The sequence below is a fragment of the Carlito syrichta genome, unplaced genomic scaffold, assembly GCF_000164805.1.
Source record: "Carlito syrichta isolate Samal-C Ts95f unplaced genomic scaffold, Tarsius_syrichta-2.0.1 Scaffold303111, whole genome shotgun sequence".
In the NCBI taxonomy this organism is placed as follows: Eukaryota; Metazoa; Chordata; class Mammalia; order Primates; family Tarsiidae; genus Carlito; species Carlito syrichta.
In genome coordinates this window covers 1,768,009-1,790,562 of record NW_007247207.1, presented here as the reverse complement: position 1 = coordinate 1,790,562, position 22,554 = coordinate 1,768,009, and the positions used below count along the sequence as shown (strand labels likewise).

The window sequence follows — 22,554 nt, the reverse complement described above, 5'->3', positions numbered from 1 at the left end:
TATTTTATGTGTGTGTGTATATATATATATATATATATATATATATATATATATATGCACACATACATATATACATACATACATACCACAACTAAGGCACAGATTTGTTTCCCAAATGCCTAAATAAATCTACAAACACAGGAATTTGGTTACTGGGCACAGCATTTCCTTAGATTTATTGTTATTTTACACGTAGCCTTTTCTGTTAAAGAAAGGTCTTCAGAGTATCAAAAAGTAGAATAAAGCAGATTAAGAACTACTGTTTCATGCCATTCTTGATGACTGAGTTGTCTTCTATTACTCTGGCATATGCTTTACTTTTTAATAATTAAAAATCCCTAGTGGCTTTGCAGTTTTAATTGAGTTAAATCTGTTCACCAGAGATTCCTGCTAATGTCAGTTAACATTGGCAGTTGTATTTAGTTTCTTTCTGTCCTTTTTAATGTATGCCACCAGCCTTTCTTTTGTGCTGCTTTGTTTCATGGTAGGGATGAGTGGGACAGAACTTGATTCCCCTTTAAAAAGCTAGGCCCTGACCACTGTAAGAGAAATCTGGAAATTCATGTGACTGATCATCGCCTTGCTCCTGAAAGTTGCATTGACTGGAGTGCACCCTTGCTTATTATGCAGGCTGCAGCCCTCTGCAGCATGTGGAGTGTCTGTCCAGGCCCTTATAAGCTTGTGACTGTAGCCAGAGTGAAAAGCCACGCCACCTAGTTGTACTGTTTTTTCATTTGCTGAGCACCCTTGCAATTAAAACATAAAATGAAATAGAATGCCAAGTTAATGATAGAATAAGGTCAGAATTTCAAAAGGGTTTGACTCCTAATGTTTTAGTGGCATTTGATCAGATTATTACAGTGTCTGCATACGCTTTTTTCAGGCTGTTTTTCCTTCATTTTTGTGGTTTGCTGCAAACTAAATTATGTATGTTAAGATGCATTTGTTCTTTTCAAAACCACTTCTGGTGAAGAAAGATTCTCAACATTTTTGTGTTTAGAGCAGTTATGTGTTTGCCAGGTTTTGTGTGTGATTGGCTGCACTGACTTGAGTGTGTGTGTTTTCCTCCCTTTATCTTCTTGCCTATTTCGGTTTTGACTATTTACAGTTGTTGTACAGAAAGCTTCAGTTTTACTTGAGATAAGAACCCTGATGGAGAGACAGAAGTTTTAGAACTTCAGTTTTGACAATTTAGTTTTCATGCTGCTCAGAGTCATTTTGTGAAATGAAAAATAACCTTGTAAGCAATACGCACATTTAATCCTACACCATATGTACGCAGGGTGGTTATTTAGGTACCTTCTGCTACAGACACCTAATGATCATTGGCTTGACCTATAGGTCATGACCTTTTCCTCCTTTCAGGACACCTGTGAAAAATTACAGATGCTAAAAAATATGGGTGAAATTGTGATGTTTCCCTGGTTGTCACACTGGTTTTCAGTGTAATATGAGCTTGGAAATAAATGAGAAAAATATCTATTGGACAATTTGTTGAAGTAAAGATGCTCAATTTATGGTTTGATTTATATGAAATGCTCTGGACTATAATAAAAGATTATATGTGTGGTTCCACATTTAGTTATATTAGCAAAGACATTGTTAAGGCATCAGGTTAAAAAAATTGGAAGTTTTAAAACTTCTGACCTTTTTACTCTGTAAAAACAGTATTCCTCTGGTTCTCTACTTTTTTTGTATTTGAGGCAAACTTTCAAATATTGCCACTTTTGTTAGCTTCTTTGACAGAATTAAAAAACTCAAAGCAATATTAAACAAATCAGTGTTAATTACCACACAGTTGGAAAGCAGTATGACATGGGACATAGTGCTTATAAATGTTTCAGCAGTCATCACATTCCCTCGGCCCCCCTGTCTTGTTTATATTGTTCCTGCCTCACTCTCTTATATGCACAAGGCAAAGTTCTCTCACTCATGTTCACTTAGCTCTTGGGGGTGAGGAGTTGGTACTTACCTGACATTTCAGTACTCAGAGCAGATTGGAATACTCTGCACCGAGCCCGCGATGGAATGACTGGTCAGCTAATGTTTCATCTGGTAGATTCTTTTGTAACAGTGTTTCTCAACTTTTTAAAAACTGTCTCTCCTCTAAAGACCTCTTTTAAGACATTTTTTTTCCTTAATTTTTCCCTTCATGAAATTTTAATACTACAGATATACTACTGTATATCTAATATGTATTATATGTGTAGCTGTGTGTATACATAAAAATAATACATACAAAGCTTTAAGAAAATTCAGTGCAGATCTAATAATACTAAACAAAAATGTTAAACTAAAAGTTAAATTTAAAAATGATTGACGCTTAACTTTACAGTTATGTCTGCTGGATAACTTTTAATGTTATTTATTTATTCATATAAAATATGTATCACATTACATATGACAATTCAAAATATTAAAAATCACTCAAACTTTTGTTTTTTGAGTCAGAGTTTCACTCTGTCACCCAGGCTGGAGTGCAGTGGAACAATCATAGCTCACTGTAGCCTCAAAGTTCTGGGCTCAGGCAATCCTTCTGCCTCAGCCTCCTGAGTAGCGGGGACTACAGGCATGCATCACCATTCCTGGCTAATTTTATTGATGTTTTGTAGAGATGAGTGGGGGTCTCTCTGTGTTGCCCAGGCTGGTCTTGAACTCCTGGCTTCAAGCAATCTTCCTGCCTTGGCTTCCCAAAGTGCTTGGATTGTAGGCATGAGCCACCATTCGTGGCCTAATACTTAATTTTTCAGTAGAACTAAATAAAAAATGAAATTAATTTTTAAAAAATAATTTTTATTGACTTTAACTTTTCCTTGGTATGAGAAAATAGCTGGTATTCAAATATTGTCAACATCTCTTCTTTTGAGTACTTGATGTAACCAGTGATGTGTTAGATAACTTTTTGAAATTAAATAATAAATTATAAACTTTTTATTTAATTCTCAAAGCTTAAGCCACACACGGAAGCTCTCAGAATCTGCCATAATAACACCCACAAGGCAGACCCGTGAGGCCCTTGCATACTACCTTTCAATGCAACTTTGAGATCAAGGGACGATAGGCTTCTAGTCACAGGCATCTAGCTGCAGTTTGCAGCACTGCTCTTGCATACATTTAGTATGTCTTCCTTATCAATGCTGTTTTTGTGATACCCAAGAAAACCCAACGAGGGGAACTGAATACTAAGGAATGAGATTTTTGTCAAGTAGGGCTCAGCTTTGGAGGGACACAAACCACTGTAATATGTAAGATTTTTTTCATGCCCCCCTTTCTCCTCCAAGAACTAGTTTTTACTCCTTTTGAGAACGCATACTCTAATAATGAATACTTAGGAGTTCAGTAGTCCCCTTTTATCCACGGATATACATTCCAGGGCCCCCAGTGGATGCTTGAAACCACAGATAGTGCCAAACCCTATAGATACTGTTTTTTGCAGCCTCATGACCAAGACAGCTACTAAGTGACTGACTGGGAGAGTTAGGTATACACTGGACACAGGAATGATTTGTGTCCTGAGTAGGAAAGAGTGGGACAGTGTAAGATGTCATCATGCTACTCAGAGCAGCTTGCAATTTAAAACTTACGAATCGCTTATTTCTGGAATTTTCCATTGAATATTTTTGGACTTTTAGCTACAAAGAGTGAAACTGAGATAGGGGAACTACTATATTTTTATCCAACTATATGTACTGGGCAAAAAAGGGGAGAGATTTGTTTTTATCACATTGTATTCCCTTTTTTCCTGCCTCCAAACTAGACCTTGGTCTCCACTATTCTAGAGAAAAACATGCCATGGCTCAAATACAAAGAGATATAAAAGAAGTTCATTTTTAGCTTGTAATCTTTCAAGGACCCAGTTCCTGAAAGTTTAAAGGATTTTTAGGGTGGTTTTGATTACTCAGTTTTTATCTTATACATTTAAGATAGTTTTTCTTCCTCAGGAAGCAGCAGTTTTCCACTTGGTCAAAATGGAGTAGCACCCGGTTTTGGCACATTTGTGTACCTGCAGCATTTTGGTTAAGAATCATTGTTTAGTGCTTGCGTGATGTGAACTGTCAGCCCTCTAAGTGGCCAGTCCAGCTTTAATACAAAAGGTTTAATAGAATGAATGAATGGGTGGATGGAAACATAGGTAAACATATTGAACAAATCCCTAGGTAGAGATGATAAATGTGGACTAGTCCTCTGAGCACATGACCTCTCAGGAGTAGTCAGGATAAAGGCCTAATTTTCCTGGAGCATGTACTATGGCTTTGACATGAGAGAGAAATAGAATATCCCTCATTTTAAAGCATTGATATTTAGGGGTATCTTTCTTAAAGATGAAACTAATCCTAACTTACAAGTTACATTTAATTTCTACCTGCCTGAACTCCTTGGCAGTATGAAGATGCTACCCAGCTCTAAGATAACCAAATCAAGTTTCAAGCTAACTTCTAAGTAAAAATTAACTCTTAGTGAAATTGTTCATTCTCATTCATTTGTCCCCTTCCCGCCCCCCTTTGTAATCCTTTACTTTTGAACACATTTAGAAGGCTCACTCTTGTATCTTCATGTAAAGTGTTGTGGATACATTTTATCTTATTACCTATAAGGCCATTGTTGGTAAACACTGGCATTTATTTCCAGTTTGCTTTTTACAGTTAATAAAGACATTGACCATTCCCAGGAAATACATTTTAGAGAACTGGCTTTCAAAATGTTCTGGGCTCCTACCTATAAACCACTTCAAAGAAGCAAAGCAAACATTTGTATACATGCTTCCAAATAAGATTTGGACAAAGGTCCCCTGACTTAAAGTTTGAAACTCACCCTTATAGAGAATCAGGAAGTTTATGAATGCTGTAGTGATAATGATTAGACATTTTTATTGTTTTACAACTTATTGTCACTTGATTTTCTTTTAGATGCCATGATTAAGAGCCCTAAGATTTTAGTTATACCAAGTCACCATGTCATATAAAAGTGGAACATTGTGAGTGTGAAAAATGATTGCCTAACTACTCATGAATCAGCAATTAGATTTCAGAATTTGGGTAGTCTCTAGTTCTGCTTGCACAGGAACACCAAGTACTTGAGGGCGTCTGACACTTCTGGATACTGGAAAATTAAGGGTAATTATTTTTTATTAACACTGACTTAAAAAGAAAAGTCTGCCAGAGCATTAATGATTCAGCTTGTGTCTTAAGTTCTCTGGTAATTTGAAGAAGAGTAATATGAGAAAGCAGTGATTTTTATTTTTGTTTTTAGTCTTTCAGGTGTTTTTTTTTCTTTTTAGATAGATAGATGGCTGATAAATCTTAGGGAAGGAAACAACATCTCTTATCGGAGTAGCCTTAAAGAGTCAATTCTTGAGAGAGTAGTTGAGCTAATTTAAAATAGAAAGCTGCTGTCATTTCTTTTGGAATAGTTATGTTCAAGCAAATGAGTTTATTGAATATGTCTATGTTCAAAGTGTCCCTTCCTCAGCATATTCACATTTAGTGTTTTTCTGTTAAAGTATGGGACCAGGACAATAATTTTTAAGCTTTTTTCGAGGGTGGTGCTTAGGTGGAAACTCCCATTAAACAAATTCTGTAAGTAAATTGTCCCATTTTGTTAATTTTTATTTTCGAAACAATCAGAAGTTTATTTAAAAAAAATATAAGTGCAATACAGATAACTTTTTCCCGAACTATTTGAGAACCTGATGTCCCATTACCCCAAATACTTTGTCTGTATTTCCTATAAACAAGGACATTGTCCTATATAACCTCATAGAAAGGGTACATTGTGAGTGTGAAAAATGATTGAGAGTGATGATAATAATCATCTAAATCAGGAGGTTAATATTGATGTTAATGGTAACTACCACTTAATCCTTAGACTCTGTGCAAGTTTTATTGGTTGTCATTTATAGCAGAGTCACTGGTTGCCTTCAGCTGCCATGTCTCATTAATTTCCTTCTGGAGACTTCTAGACTAAGCTTTTCTTGACTTTCATGTCCTTCACACTTTTGAAGATTACCAGCTAGTTATTTTGTAGTGTGTCCCTCAATTTTGGTTTGTCTGATTTTTTTTCACTATTATATTCAAGTTAGGCATTTTTGAAGAAATGTAGCAGGAGTAATGCTAACTTCTCAGTGCATCCTATCAAGTGGCATACAGTTTCCATTTTCCTATGACTGATGTTGTTCACTTTAATTGTTTAATTAAGGTATTGTCTACCAAGCTTCTCTACTGTAAAGTTATTCTTTTCTCCATTATAATTAATAATTTTTTTTTTTTGAGTTGGAGTCTCACTCTGCTGCCCAGGCTGGAATGCAGTGGCACGGTCACAGCCACTTCAGCCTCGCCCTGCTGGACTCGAGCGATCAAGTAGCTGGAACCACACAGGTGTGCACTACCACACCCAGCTAATTTTTTTGATTTATTGTAGAAATGAGGTCTTACCAAGTTGTCCAGGCTGGTCTCAAATCCCTGGGCTCAGGCAATCCTCATGCCTCCACCTCCCAAAGCACTGGATTACAGGTGTGAGTCACCATGTCTGGCTACTTAATAAATATTCTTATGGGGAAGAACTTTGAAATTATGTAACTACATGGTTTCTAATTCTTCCTATTTACTTATTTATATCAGTATGGACTCATTATTTCCTATTTTATTCAATGTATTTTAATCTGTGACAATTATATTTTGATGCTCAAATTGTCTCCAATTTGGCAGTAGGAGTCCCTTCAAACTGGCTTCTGTTTCCTTTCAATATGCTCATATTATTCTTTGAGCAGTGCCTTGCTTTTGGTACTAGGCATTTTAGACTTATCTTGAACTTAACCTTGCCCCATTTCTCCACTCTGATTTCTTTTAGTGGGGAATGGTATTTAAAAGCGAAGGTCTAGGGTTAGGTATGTTTATTGCTATGGCTGTGGAGGGTTGCTGTTCCAAGGTCTTCTCGGAGGACTGAGCTAAGGAGTGTGTTGTGATGCACACACATCTACATCTGCATTTATTTCTACACGTATTTTTTGAAGATGGTTAAGTCCACACTCATACCTCCAGTTTTAGCCTAGCTCTTCAGTGTTCATTCCAGGTTTCCCCCGGACCATATCTGTATGTACCTCTCTTCTCCAGCAGTGAGAAAGTGGCTGCCATTATTCTTAGTTTATTTGCTCACTTAATCAGTGCCTCTGCCTGTAGCTAAACTCTTTTCTTCCTCACCTTCTTCTCCCCTGCCTGTTTGTCCTACTCATCACTGAGACTTTTTCCCTGCAGGACTGTTCCCGCTCACTTATAGATGCCCTCCCTCCCCACTGGGCTCTGACATCCCATGCCAACTTTCTCTCCCTGACTTGGGACAGAGTCCCTATCTCCCCAAGCCCAGGTGGAGGTTTCTGCCTCTCCTGCTCCTTTAGGGCTGAGTTGTTCTTGAAGAGGAGGGGGAAAAGACTTTTAAAAGCCTTTGTCAGTAGGGAGGTTCTTGTTGAATGAAAATCATAAATGGTTAGATATTGTGGGGCTTTTTTGGAAGGGGAGGATAATGTGGGAAATATATTTCTGGGCTCATCCTGTATAGTTTGTTACCTCAGTCCTGATATACCTCTCCAAGTGGCTCTGGTTCCTTTTAGTGAGAAATCAAATTTAAGTCACAGTCTTCATGTTCAGATTGCTCATTGCCACTGAGCAAGTCATAGTTTCTAGGACTTTCTAGTATGCAGAGCTGTAGAAAACTTAGTATTTTTTTTTTAAGAAAACATATGAGCTTGTGCAGATATTTCCAACTCACATTCAGGTTTTGAGGATTATTACATAAGAGATCTGACTCAGTAGCTCTTTCTCTATGTATTGAAAATCATGGTTCTTAAACTTACATGGATACTCATTTGCTCACTGTGTTTTTATCTGTCATAGTTTCAAAATACAAAAAATAGTATTATTACTACCAATAAGATGACAGAAAACAGTTTAAAGTTTCTCTTTAGTTCTTTTTGTGCTTAGGATATATATAGCCTACAAATAAGGAACACTTAGAGGATTCTGGCTCTCACCTCTGTTCTGTCCTCTGCACTTTTTCCTCCCTCTATAGGTTATGATTTTTATGAGCTTTCAGTTTATCCTTCAATAGATATATAATATTTTAAGAAATAAAATTAAATAATATTTTTAATATAATGTATTTTAAAAGATAGATACGTGTGTTTGTACATGTGCGTATGTGTTTATGTTCCCTTCCACTTTCTCAGCTGAGGAGTGGAGACTTTACACACTGCTCTGTGCCTTCCTGCTTTTTACTTGACAATCTGTGTCAGAGACCTATAGCAGCAGGTAGAGATCTTCCTCCTTGCTTTTGATATCTGCAGAATGTTCCATTGTATGGATTTCTACAGTTAATCAATAAATGTTGTATTGGTACAAATAGTGCTACAATAATTAGTCTAGTGCATATGCTATTTGGTATCTTTGGGACAGAGTCTTAGGGACAAAGTATTATTGGGACAAAGGGTAAATAAATTCAAATTTTTGCTAGATACTGCCAAATACTCCTCCGTAAGACCTCTGGTTCTAACGTTGTACAAACCCAGCAACAGCATATAAGAAGACTTACTTCTCCAGAACCTTGGTCACCAGACTTCTATTTTGGCCAGTCTTTCAGGTGAGAAGGGGTCACTGCAGTTTTAATTAGATCTCCCTTGCTATGAAGAAGTATAAACATATGTTCCTGTTTACAGGACATTTTTATTTCCTTTTCTGTGAACCGCCTATCTTGCTCATTTTTTCCTTTGGCTTGCTGGATTTTTTCCCTCTGTTTTTAGAAATCTTTTATATAGTAGGGATATTAATCATTTGTGATATGCATCCAACTATTTTATTTGTCATTTGTTTACTGTCTTTTTATTTTGTTTAAGATGGCCTTTGCCATGTAAATTTTTTAAAAATTATGTAGTCAAATTTATTGATCTTTTTTCTTCTTCTTTCTGGATTTTTGAGTCATAGAACAATTTCTCCTATTCTGAGATTAGAAAGAAATTCCCTATGCTCCTTCTAGTGCTTAAATATTTTGTTTCATTTTTTTTTTCATTTCTTTGCATTTAAATTTCTTACCTGTTTGTAATTTATCCTGAGTGCATTATGAGGGAGAGATCCAGTTTTATTTATTTTTTCTACATACTTTGTAGAGTTTTTAAAAAAATGTTGCTTTCCAATTATTGCTATGACTTAAAAAAAATTACTACTTACCTTTCTAAACTCACCTTGTTTTATGGTAAATGCTTTTTGAAATCCATGAAGGAATAGTTAAAATCTTATGATCTTTGATATATTTTAAAGATTAAATGTTTTGTAAAAGAGTTTCAGTCAAATTGAATGGTTCCAGAAGGAAATGTAGATATATTTAAAAGCAGATGAGAATTAGAATAACAAATTGGCTCGTATCAGAGTGGAGTTCACAGATCTATAAAGATTATTATAGACTCCTTTTTCAAGAAAAGGCCTCTAGTGTTCAACTTTTTTCTTAAGGAATAAAGTACACATCAGAGTTAGCACTGTAGTCTCCTCAATGAGCCCAGTCCCTCTTGGTCTATTAACAATCCTTCTTCCCAACAGTGACATACATTTATTTTATCTATAAGTAAAGTGAGATAATTAGAAGTTGAGGTGAGACCCTACTATTGAAAATTAAATATTTAATCTATGATTTTCAGGTTTTCAATAATCATGTATATATATGTATAAGAGTTGGAGAGATTCTGAATGGAAATACTTAATGCTACAAACAGGGAGTTTATCAAATGTATAGCTGATGCTGTCTTATATATATTGGGGTTTTTTAATGACAGTTTCAAGAATACATTATTATATAGTCGGGGGCTCTGCATGGGTCTCTTAGGATCTGATTTGCACTGGAGCTGGAGCAAAAGTTGATATCCATCACATTTTCAGAGCACTTTGTACTTAATCACATTTCCCATCCAAGGGCTTTGTTGACAGTGGAGCCAACTGTTTTTTGTTCACCAGCCACATGGACATATTGTATGGTGTTGGGGATTGGGTCTCAAGTGACCCATTCCCAGATAGTGAACATTGTGTCCCTAGTTAGTTTGTGAACCCTAGCCCTTCCTCTCCCTTACCCCTTATTCGTGTCCCCAGTGTCTTATTTCCATCTTTGCCCAACACCTTTTTCATAGTCTTTGTTTTGTTCCCTCCTGGCTTTAGTTGAACCAAAGGTCTAGTTTGGCTTAGTGACTCTTAATGCTCAGAAGCTAATAGCATATCATCTGTTATGGTTTATCTAGGAAATTAGAAGGTAGTTAAAAATGACTTGATAAATGTTTTCCCAATATTTCTATTTAACAAGTGACGTTCTAGAACTCTTATACTAAGTGTTATCTCTATTTTTTTTTTGAGTTGAAATCTTACTTGGTTACCCAGACTGGAGTGCAGTGGCACACTCACAACTACCACAGCCTTAATCTGTTGGACTCAGGCGATGCTTCCACCTCAGCCTCCCAAGTAGCTGGGACTATAGGCATGTGCCACCACACCCAGCTGTTTTTTAAATTTATTATAGAGACGAGGTCTCTACAAGTTGCCCAGGCTGGGCTTTCTCTGATTTTTATTTTTTATTTTTGAGCTGGAGTCTCACTCTGTCGCCCAGATTGGAGTGCAGTGGCCGCTCCCAGCCACCGCAGCCTCGACCTGCTGGGCTCCGGCGATCCTTATGCCTCAGCCTTCCGAGTAGCTGGAATTACAGGCATGTGCTACCACGCCCGGCTGATTTTTTGATTTTTATTGTAGAGATGAGGTCTTGCTGCCCAGGCAGGTCTTGAACCCGCGGGCTCAGGCAATCCACTCACCTCAGCCTCCCAAAAGGCGCGGGATTACAGGCTGAGCCACCAAACCTGGCTCTTTCTCTGATTTTTAAAAATGTTTTATTAGTTCATAGTCTGCTTTGTTTAAAAATTAGAAATGTTTATTTTTCTTTTGGGGCAGTTGGGATGCAGAAACTTAATTTAACATCCGTTAGATATCTGTCTTCAGAGTTTGTTTCATCTGCCAGCACATTTCTTCCCCTCTCCCCATATTACGCTTTGTTCGGAGAGACTTTTCTCTAATTTTTTTAGCTTAAATTACTCCTCTGTACACTTCTATATATATTACATCTTTGTAGAAATCCATCAGATTGACATTCATTTAAAGTACTACCAATATTTTTTATAAAGATATGAAAAAAGGTGGACTGTTAACTTTATTGAGGTTCTAGTTGTGGTTGATTTTGATGAGTATTGTTTTACATTGGTGTTGAATAGCTGTGGCCTAACCTTGACTTGTTTGAGAAGTGAATGCTGTTATTCACTTGGGAGACTTGTGCAGCCTGTCATCCCTCCTGGAAATACTTCTTTGCATCTGTTGGCTCATGTGGGTTGTGGGTCAAGAATGTGATCTTCCTGCTGAGAATCTGAGGATCATTCTAGGCCAAGTGAGAGGTTGGCATCTGATCTCAGAAGCCTTCCATCTTACAGTGTTTTGTTTTGTTTTCCTACTTGTACTTTCTTCTACTTCTTCCCTTCTAGGATGCAGAACCCTCATTTTTCTTCTAAATCACTCACCTTCCAGAAAACAAAGTTTTCTAGTCACTCTCTTAATCCTTAAAGGCTCCTCATTTGTTTGTGAATTGCATTCTCTGAACAAAGCTTTCTAATAGAAATTATTTCCCTAGGCTGATTTGAGACATTTTTTTCCTGCCAGTGGAATTTTTGTTTGTTTATTTTGAGTCAGAGTCACATTGTGTTGCCCAGACTGGAGTGTAGTGTACACTCACGACCACCACAGCCTCGACCTGCTGGTCTTAGGTGATCCTTCTGCCTCAGCCTTCCAAGTAGCTGGAACTACAGGTGTGCTCCATCATGCCCAGCTAATTTTTTTTTAATTTACTATAGTGACAAGGTCTTGTCATGTTACCCAGGTTGGTCTCGAACCCCTCAGGTAATCCTCTTGCCTCCACCTTCCAAAGTGCTGGGATTATGGTATGAGCCACTGTGCCTGGCCTACCAGTGGAATTTTTAAAAAGGAAGTAGTTGGTACTTTGCAGAGGAGAGTTTTTTTAAATCTGTGTTGTATAAGATGAGATCAGTATCATCTTATATTCAGTTTGTGGTTTGTTGCTAGTACCACTGCTAGAGCGATTCATTTCTCTTTTACTTGTGTAGTACTACTTTTGGGAAAGGGAAGTAGCCAAGAACAAAAGTAACACATATGTGTATAGAAGTTCTGTTTCTAATAGTGAATAATTGGAAACAACTCCAAGATAAACTTAAAGGTTACCTTGGCAAACTATATGACATTTAAGTATAATGGACTGTGATAAAAATGTCTTTAGACTTGTGAATGTAAACTAAACTGAAAAAGCAGATCCCAAGATGGTATAGACACTGATTATAACAATAGGAAGAATACATTGTTAGGCCCTAGAATGTATGGTAATCAACTGTGGTATGGTAAAAATAACTCTGGATGTTTCTGCAAGTCCTCTGTCACTTTAATCCATGCAATTAAGGACTTAATCTCTTTCTGCCAGTTTCTTCATTTGTAAAATGGGAATGTTAGTATTTGTTCTGTCTGTACCATAGGGTTGTTGGGAGAGGCAGATGCAACAATTTGTAAAGCGTTTTGGAATGGGCACATCACTCCTCACAGTAAACTTGGAGTAGATATTAGGTCTATCCTTAGAAAAGCAACATTGGATAAATGAGTTGCAGACTAGGGTTTGAGAAGACCTGGGTTTTAATCTCAGCTCTGCTGTTAGCTAGATGTATGGTTTTTTTCCCCCTTCCCTTTCCCTTTCCCTTTCCCTTTCCCTTCCTTTCCTTTCCTCCCCTCCTTATTTATTTATTTATTTTTTAAAATTTTATTTTTTGGTTTGGTTGATGCCTCGCTTTGTTGCACAGGCTAGAGTGCAGTGGCATGATTACCGCAGCCTTTACCTCCTTGGCTCAGGTGATCCTTCTGCCTCAGCCTCCCGAGTAGTTGGGACCACTGGCATGCGCCACCATGCCTGGCGTGTTTTTTATTTTTATTTTTATTTTTTAGAGACAAGGTCTCACTGTATTGCCCAGGCTGGTCTCAAACTCCTGAGTTCAAGCAGTCCTGTCACCTCAGCCTCCCAAAATCCTGGGATGCCTGGGCGACAGAGAAACCCCAGCTCAAAAGTATATATATATGTATGTATATGTATATATATGAATATGTATGTATGTATATATATGTATATGTATGTATATGTATGTATGTGTATATATACATACACACACACACACACACACACACACACACACACACACACACACGCATACCTGGGTATGTTCTAAGATTAGAGATGACGAACTGTTAATTCTTTCTCTCTTCCTCTTAAGTTTTGTTTATTTATTTAATTTTAAACCAGGAGAAGTTTGCAAACATGAAACAGACAGCTTGACCAAAAGCTTAAGAACATTACGCTACAGGCCTTATGTGCCTGTGGGCCACACACAGAGGGGCTGATGGGGCCCTTCTCACCTTTCCCTTGCTCCCCAGCCTCTCCGATTGCTTGCCTTGGGCAAGTCCCCTAATCTCCCTGTGCTTTGCTTTTCCCATCTGTAACTTGCCTGTCCCACAGAGGGCTTGGCCAGGGCTCACTGGGACAGGTTCACTGCTTTTACTAGGATGAGTAGAAAGCAGTGCACTATGCTTTGATAATTTCATTCTTCTTTTCTTTTTCTTTGGCATACCTTACTTGTCAACTGAAATCTTGTTCTGAAGTTACAAGTTTGAAGTTATGTTTGCTGCAAGCTAGCTAAAGGTCTCAATTGAGTAAGTTAACTAATTGTACAATTATGGATATAGTCTTATATACTCACTGTCTTCATTCTGTCCTTAATTAGACCTACCCCAGTCTCTTTTTTGTCTCACTGTAATTGTGGAGGAAATAATAAGGTGTTCCTATTTGGTTTGAGAAATAGTTCCCTTAAAGATTTCTGTCAGGTGAAAGACTGGAAAAAGAACCGTTTGTTGACCCAGGAGGGCAGGGTGATTTATATATCTTTTATTTTTGAAATTGTTATTCTAAATATATTCTGTAAGTATTTAAGAAGTGTGAAAACTTTGGGGAAAATGATGTGAGTGTCAGACAAATGTAGGATGATGACATTACTTAGGAATAAGACTTTTCAAAACAGACGGACAGATATTGAGGGTACATTTTAACGCCCTTTGGTTTTATACAAGTTATTTTGAGACTGATTTAAAATTGCAATTAGATGAGTCACCTTGAGGCTCTTACAACATTCCTGATCTCCTTCGGGTTTTGAAATATGAATGTATATGTGTGTATGAGACACATAGTTACGATTAGACTTAGACAGTGTTTCCCTAGCATTTTCTATTTAATCATTTAGTATTTGCCCTGCTAACAAGATTTTCGTTAAAAGATGTTAAAAAGTGATAGTCATAGAAAACATAAGCGATGAGTTTCTCTATACAAATTACGACTGGGAAGTTGTGGAGTTGTGATTCTAAATATAAGAAGAATACAGAGATTGTGGTGATTTTTAAAAGATTTATTGAAGACATTTGTCCATTTGTTGGAAGATGGGGTCAGTGTGGGCTTTGCTGATTTCTTTTCAAGAATAAGGTCCCACAGGACCCTGTGCTCACGCCATGTCTTGATAGAAAGTTGCTGCAATGCGGGCTCCCTGTCTGAGTTCCATGCTGTGGGGTTAAGTAGACACCAGTTCTTCTCTCAGTCCAGTTGCCTTCACTTTAAGTTAATGATGTCTGCAGGTGTGTTGGGATTAGCACTGTAAAGTTGTGTAAGGGGGTTTTTCTTTCTTTTGATCTTCAGAAAGGGATGAAAGATGGCCATTAAACTCAAGGGATTAGGTCCCCTCTCTTTACAGACTTGAGGTACCATAAATATTTCACTTCAAATGCAAGGTGAAGAATTGTATACATCTGGGGAAAATGGGTGTTTTATATTACCAGTTGGAAATTATTCAGTCTTCACTTAAAATTAAATGGTCTTTGCAGAGACGTTTTCTTCCAGCCATAAGTACTAGGATTTGAAAAAATGTTTTTGTGTTTGTATCTTGGTAGTGATATTTCTCCTCTACATATTCTTAAGCCTTTTTTCCCCCTTTTAGACCTTAATGTCTCACCAACATTGTATCCTTTTCCCCCTTGGGTTCTCCCAGACTCTTTGTGTAATTCTATTGGTGCCCTCAAAAAAGTGCTGGCTCTAAAGCTTTGAGAGCAACTACCCTTGAGAATGATACCATGCTTACATGTGTGGTATAAGTGTGTGCTCAGATTTATAGACCCTGTGTTCTGTTTTTTCTCTTTAAATTGACATTATGTAGAAAAAGGAAGCAAACCTGGTGTGCTGGCAGCAGAGTTAGATAATTACTGTTATTACTACATTCTCAGAAATGATGGGAAACCAGGAGAATGTTCTCCTGCGGGAAATTATGGCTTCGACCTCATTCCACTCTTTGCCTTGTCACCCACCTGTAAATTTCACTCCAAAATGGACCACTGGGTTTTTTTTGTTTTTGTTTTTTGCCCTTACTGAGAAGGGCAGGGTTTGGGTGGGTGCCATTCCTAGAGTCAACCTGTTAAATGACTGTTCCTCCCTTCATTCCGTATTACATAATCAGTCATTTATAACAGATTTAAAGTACGTTCAGTTGATCCAGTGGCTCACGGTGTCTATGCAATTCTGTATTTTGTCCCTAAATTTAGAAACTTAAAAGCTTATAATGATAGCTTCTGTTATTTGCTAGGACATATGTGATATGTGGACATTCTTTTTCCAATGTTACCTGTCCCCCTCTTTAATTTGTTCTTATCATTTTACCGAAGAATATTTAGATGGTAAAGTACCATGTTGCAAGCAGTTTTAATATGTGGGTTTGAATCTCAAAACATGTATTGTAATGTACAGACAGGAAAAATAAAACTGTTTGAGTAGATGGTTTCTACAGATGGGTCAAAGAAAGTACCAAATAAATGAGTTGAATATAACCAGTGGCAGGGGGTTAAAGATAGGGAATTAAGAACCTTGTCCTTGATAACACCTCCTGATGTTTGCTGATGAGGGCGTCTGCTCAGTTACTGCCTTAAGCTTCTACTTCCGACACTTCCTAAAATTATAGGAATGACTCTATGGGTAAAACCTACCCAAACTTTGGGCCTGTAATATTACTCTAAAAAGAAGATGGACAAAAAAGAAACTGTGAAAGGTGTTTGCCAAGGAGCCAGAGAGGGAGCTCACAAACTCTTTGATGGTCAATTAGCCAGAAAATGTGCTAAAGACTGGGTGCTGTGCTGGATTACGGGCCCAGGAATTACCCCCAAGGTCCTCAGAGTGGTCCTGCCGTTTGAGCACAGAGACAATTATAGACCTCGAGGAGATGCTACAAAGGCTTTAATTAAGGGACTTACTTACACCCCACTAAGTTTTGGAAATTAAATTCTTATTTGTGCTTAACTGATGTTTCTTTTGTCTGGGCTTCCACATGTATTTCAACAGAGAACACTATTTCCCCCAAATCTGCTTTATGTTGGAAGCCATTTAACTGTGATGGATCCCAGCAAGGCTGAGCGTTTAATCAGTGGAGGAACTACATAGAAAAGTTGGCCAAGAGGCTTTTTGCTGAGGATCAGTTTTGGATGCAGGTTGAAAATTGTAGTAGTTATGCAAACACTAGTAACAGGAACTCTGTTTGGGCTTAAATACATGAATAAAAGGAAGCTAATATGCTTCGTCAAATTTGAGTTTTAGGATTCCCATTTACAAGGCAGTAATGATTTTCTTCAAACTGACAACTTTATATCTCTAGACACAGCATGCTGTTCTTTCTCAAAAAAAATGTTTTTTGTTTGTTGATGCCATAAAAGTAGTAGCTCTTGGCTACCGTCCGGGTCTGGTTTTCACAAGCGTAGGCCAATGTTTTGTTCATTGGATGTGACTATTTCTGGAAGAGCTCTGATTTCAGATGCATTGGTTCTGGCTAGAGCACTGTGATTGCATCGATCTGCCTGAGTTACTGAGCTCAACTACCCTCTTCTGCTGACAGGGGAGATGCTCTCATCTTTTAACTCTCCGGTCTAATTGTTACCTTAGTGGGATATGTCCCCTTTGTTTGTTAGTGAAGCAATTACTCTCTTTTCTGTCCTTTGAAGTGATTCACTTCTGCCTGTTAAGTTTGGTTTGAACCATGGAGGCTTTAAAAAGCACTAAGAAATGCTTGCGTTATAGTCATTTTAAATTTTTCTTCAGTACTTCCTGTTTACATGTAACATCAGTCAAGTGGCACATTTTTAAGGTTCTCTCTGTTGTATCCTTTGATAACTTGAAGGCCCTTTTTTGTGCCTCTCAGTCTGTGTGTGTGTAGAAGACAGAACTTTTTAGCCTTGCTGAACAGAGAAGTCAATAAGAAAATAAAGTGTTTGTCATACGTCCTTGTTAAGAATGAAAAATGACAAGAAAAGTTAAAATTGTCATCGTAGGTTGAAGTGTACATTTTTCAGGAAATCGAGTTTATACAGCAATTCCATTTTTGGCCTGCCTTCTTACATGTGAATGGGTAGGGAAGGATTATTATTATTGGATGAACGGGCAGCATGCTCTTCTGGTGCCCCCTCCATTGGGATGCAGTGAAGGCCTTCAGACCTAGGAGCAGTTTGGGATGCCATAATGACTCGGATGGGCCCATGTGCTCTGGTGAGAATTTTTGATATTTATATAATTTAGAATACTCATATATTTGGATACGTCTTAAATAAAGCATAATGTGAATTTTAGTTCTTTTCACTTTTCTTGGAAAGAGGGAAACTTGTATTTAGTGGTATAAATATTTTGGTATGACCAAGAAGTACCTAGCTGGTTAATGAGCTAAAGCAAAGTTTGATCCAAACTTCTGGAGAATGAGGGGGAGTTGGCAACTGAAGAAAAATATAACCGAATTTTACTAAAACTTGCTGATTCAAAAAGTTGTTTTTATGAAGTAAAAATTCTAAGCTCTTATCACTTGGGTTTTATTTTGCTAACATTGTTAGAACTAGCACATCTGTCTTAGATCCTAAAATAGTTTGGTTTTATGCTTCAGTAGAAACGAATCCAATCAAATTGGAATTGAAGATAGATAAAAGGAAGGGTTTGGTACAGTGAGGATTCTTAAACATAGCAAGGATATCAGGAAGATCTTGAACATTTCCTTTCTGAGTGGCCTTTAAAATAGTATAGGTATCTTCAAATATAGTTCTGTATAAAGGGGTGCCAGGTGATAAGTGGCTCTCAGTGGTCCTTCCAGCTCTAGGATTCTTGATTACAGTGCTTACCATTGACACTTCTTACAGACTTCATTTTTTATTTGTCATTTGAAGATTTTTATTTTCTTTTGAGGTGGGGGAGTGGATAGTTTTAAATTAGATTTTTATTTTGATATAATTAAAATGCGCCATTTAAAAAAAAATCAGATTTAGTAATATTCATGCCCAGGTAAGGCTCTACGTTATCACTTCTATTTGGTTTCTGCATTATTTTCTTTGATTCCCCTCCCTACTTCATCCCCAAGTGTGTATTAGTGCACAGATCCAAATAGTTAAATGTAGTTCATTGAAATTCTTGCTTTAATAAACAGGGAAACAGAATTGTTTAGTTTGGAGGGATGTGAAAAACAGGTCACCTAATATTTCAGCCGGGTTGCTCTGGGATCACTTAAGAATGACAATTTAAAATGTTTTTCTGCTCTTTCCCCAGAAATACAAACATCCTTTTATGCTGATCAGGAAATTCATGTTATTGTCCTATGTCTGTATGGTACTAACTTGCTAGTAGCAGATTCTCTTTCCCTCCCCTCCCCTGCAGCCTGGTTCTGTATTTCTTAAGGAGGTTGACCTTGGAGCCATTAGGAGAGACTCAGCAGTTTACTGCTTCATCAATAATGCACTCGCTCTGAAGTGGCAGGCTGGAGGCTGCGGCCCCATTCTGCTGGGTATTTATAGTTCATGCCAGTAAACGTTTCAGTTGACTCCGTCAGAAGCTGCAGGCCTCATCCCTTTGCCAGTTGGTGGTGAGAGAAATGAGTCAGCGTGTTTTTAAACTTCAGTAGAGCATAGAGCATTGAGAAACTCCCATGGCACTGGTAATTAGGGACTATGGAGTGGGCCTATATGTTTATTTGTTTTTGGCTCTTTAAACCTCAAGAACTGTTACTGCCTTTGGGAAGTCATATCAGTGCAATGGCATCCAAATGATGAGAGAACTTTCTGCCTGCCTTGAAGTAAATCAGGGATCATCCCAGACTTGTTTGGGGCTGGCCTTTGCTGTGGTTTTATACTGGGTGCTCCAAAACTGCTGAGGAAAGCAATTTCAGACAGGAACACGGGTCACATTCTGGTCGGGCAGCCTGCATTCAGACGTGCGGTTCCCTGTAGCCTGCCAGTGACACTGCAGCTCAGCTTTCTCTATGGAATATGATGGGAAAGAGTGACGTTGTGCAGAGCAAATGCATTCAGTGTAGATTTCTTATCCAGCAAGGGTCACTTTGGAAAAACCTGTTTCAAGACACGTTTTTCCCTTGCAAGTTCATCAGTTTTACATTTCATTTTTTTCTTTGTCCTTTTAGGACCAGTTGCAAATGTGGGCGGAGTTCCCCTAAGACTTCTCCTGACTATGCTCCTTCAGCCTCTTTTATGTCATCCTTTCTGCTTGGACCACTGTGATAATAAATACAGGGCCCCTGTTTTCATATTTGCTCCTGAATCTTTTTCCTTGCAGGAGTTTCTGGGTATAATTGCAAATATTTCTTCTAAATACTGGAAAGCGTAAGGAAGCACTCTCTTTTCATAGCCAGTGATTTAAAGAATAGTTATTCTTAAAGTGGACTAGTAGTTTTAATGTTAATGCCTATTCATATTTTTGCTAGAAGAAACATTGATTTATGTCTCACTCTCTTTTTCAGGCTCTGCTTTCTTCCCCGGGCGATGTGCTGAGATCTTTGCCAGGGGTCAAAGCATCGGGAAGCTTGGGGTCCTTCATCCTGATGTTATCACCAAGTTTGAGCTGACCATGCCCTGCTCCTCCCTGGAAATCAATATTGAGCCCTTTTTGTGAAGATGGGTCTTTGTCGTGTGATTCTCTGCCCAAGTATCCCTTTTTCCTCTGCTGGTGTCCTTTCGTTGTCCTCCACAGGAAACATCCATTTGTGCTTTAAAGTTTAATAAAGCCGAAAGCACTGTCTGGCTCTGTGGGTAGATAACACCTTTTCCTTGTGCAGCATACAAATGTGGTGTCTGTGTGAACCTGCACTGTCGGGTAAAAGCATAGTGGAGTGTCAGTGGAGTGTTTTAGCAGAGTGCAGGCTTGGCTCTGAAAGTGAGAGGTGCTCCTCAGACATCAGAGCATTGCATTATAACTGATTTCTCCTGCATAACAGGACCCCATTCATTTTCTTACTGATAAAGCAAGATAACTGACTAGTGTGCATGTTGCATGATGTGACATAACTAAGGGCTTTTAACATGTATTTGTTATTGGGAAACAAAAAAACCCACTATTTTTAGAAAACGTGTAAGAATCTATTATGGTCTAGCAGCTAATGCTTCTGAAGCAAAAGATAAACTTCTAAAGTGAAAGAAAAACTGACAACACGTGTTCAAAACACCCAAGAGGGAGTAGGTATTTTTTACTTTGTGATATTCTGAAATAGAGCACATGCAGTATAGATCTGGTCTGCTAGAAGAGTTAAAAGGGCCCAGAGTTGATGCCAGTGCATTATGAACATTAGGGAACAACGGAAGACTTACTTTTGCTGTAGGCCATACAGTTACTCCAATCAGGCAGTTATGAAATCATGGTTTTAAATACTTAATTGAGGTACTCATTTCTGTCTTTTTTTGTAGGGAGATATTAGATCTCTCCTCCTCTGGAGCTAAGCTCCTGCCAATCTTCCTTGTCTTTCAGCCTAATTTCCCTGCATCCTTTTATATGGAATTTTCCAATAGGTACCATCTCTTGAACAAAGAAGCTGGGTCTGATGTTTGAGAGATGTTCCCAGGTACTATATGAGATAATAAGAAACATGATAAAATGTAAAATTTTAGAGTAAGAACCAGTAGAAAGAGTTAACAAAGGCATTGAGACAAAAATTCTGTTGATGGGTGTTTTGCTGAGCTTACTACTAACCATATCACAACCCTGAATCAGGGCAGCAATGTCTAACTTAGTAAGATTTGTGAACATACAGACTTCCATCTGTTTCTTTCAACTCTTTTGTAAGCAGATCTTTATAACATTTTAAAAATGAAAGCGATATGCCCTTAAAGAAAGCATGTCAAAGGGCTTGTATCCAGCATACACAAAGATCTCTTAAAACTTAATAAGACAATTCTGCTTTATTAAAATGGACAAAAGAATTGAACAAACATTGCCCAAAAGAAGTTATATGAATGGCCAGTAAGCACATGAAAAGATGGTGAACATCATTAGTCATCTGGGAATTGCAAATAAAAACCACAGTGATAAACTACTGCATACTCATGAAACTGGCTAAAAATTAAGAGACTGATAAGCCAAATGTTGATGAGACTACAGCAGGTGGAACTCTCATGCACTGCTGGTAAGACTGTAACATGCTACAGTCACTTGAGAAAATAGGTTGGCAGTTTCTTAAAACAAGAAACATATGTCACCATCTAGCTCCTAGGTTTACCCATATGGCTATCCAAAGATTTTTATGCAAGTGTTCACCGTGTTATTTATAGTGGCTATACAAATTGTATAGTGGATATACAAATTGTCGTATATCCATACTATGGGATACTTATCAGCAATAAAAAGAAATGAACTGCTGATACTTAAAACAACACAAATGATTCTCAAAGCATTAGCTAAGTGAAAGAAGCAGCAGTCCCAAAAGACTACATGTGATTCCATTTATATGAAATTCTAGAAAAACTGAAAGCAGGTTGGTAGGTGGGAGCTCGGGGAAGGGAGTTGACTGTAAAGGGTTAAGAGGACACTCTTTGGAGTGGTGGAAATTTTCCTTCTCTCAATTGAGGAGTTACACCTAAGTAAGTAAAGCTGAGAGAAAAAGAATATACTGCAACATACAGTATTTTCATAATTTAAAAAAATTTTTTTGAAGATGGGTACAATTCAGGGTTAGGTATACAAATGATCGTTGTACAGATAAAGTTTGGACCTCACTTTGGTCCCCACTTCACCTGGTTTGAGATCAGGTACCCTTATTGCTGAAGTGTGCCATTGTCCACCTCCTCCCACTACCCCCCGGCAGGTTCCTACTACTGCCAACCCCTTTCTTATAGTATTTTGATAACGGCTCAGGGTCCACTTATGAATGAGAACATATGGTACTCATATAGACTCTCTAAATCCATCCAGGTTGTTGCAAAGTTCATCATTTTGTCCTTTATGACTGTGTAATATTCCATCTTTTTTATATGTACCACATATTTTTAATCTAGTCCACTTTCAATGGGCAGCAGTATTTTCATAATTTTAACCACACAGCACCAGCTGGTA

General features: G+C 37.8%; 1 protein-coding gene across 3 annotated transcripts in view; it reads left to right on the top strand.

Moving 5' to 3' along the window:
• The window catches only part of FARSB (phenylalanyl-tRNA synthetase beta subunit), an 82,994-nt gene extending 62,738 nt beyond the window's left edge, over positions 1–20,256 (top strand). For 2 of the 3 annotated variants that reach the window (XM_008057710.1, XM_021712163.1), the window contains one exon: positions 19,973–20,254. In XM_008057710.1, coding sequence (XP_008055901.1) covers positions 19,973–20,124 — 152 coding nt within the window. In that variant the 3' untranslated portion in view covers positions 20,125–20,254. Of the gene's footprint in view, positions 1–19,972 lie in introns of all 3 variants that reach the window. The other variant, XM_008057711.1, reaches the window with a different exon arrangement.
• Positions 20,257–22,554: the final 2,298 nt, after the last annotated feature.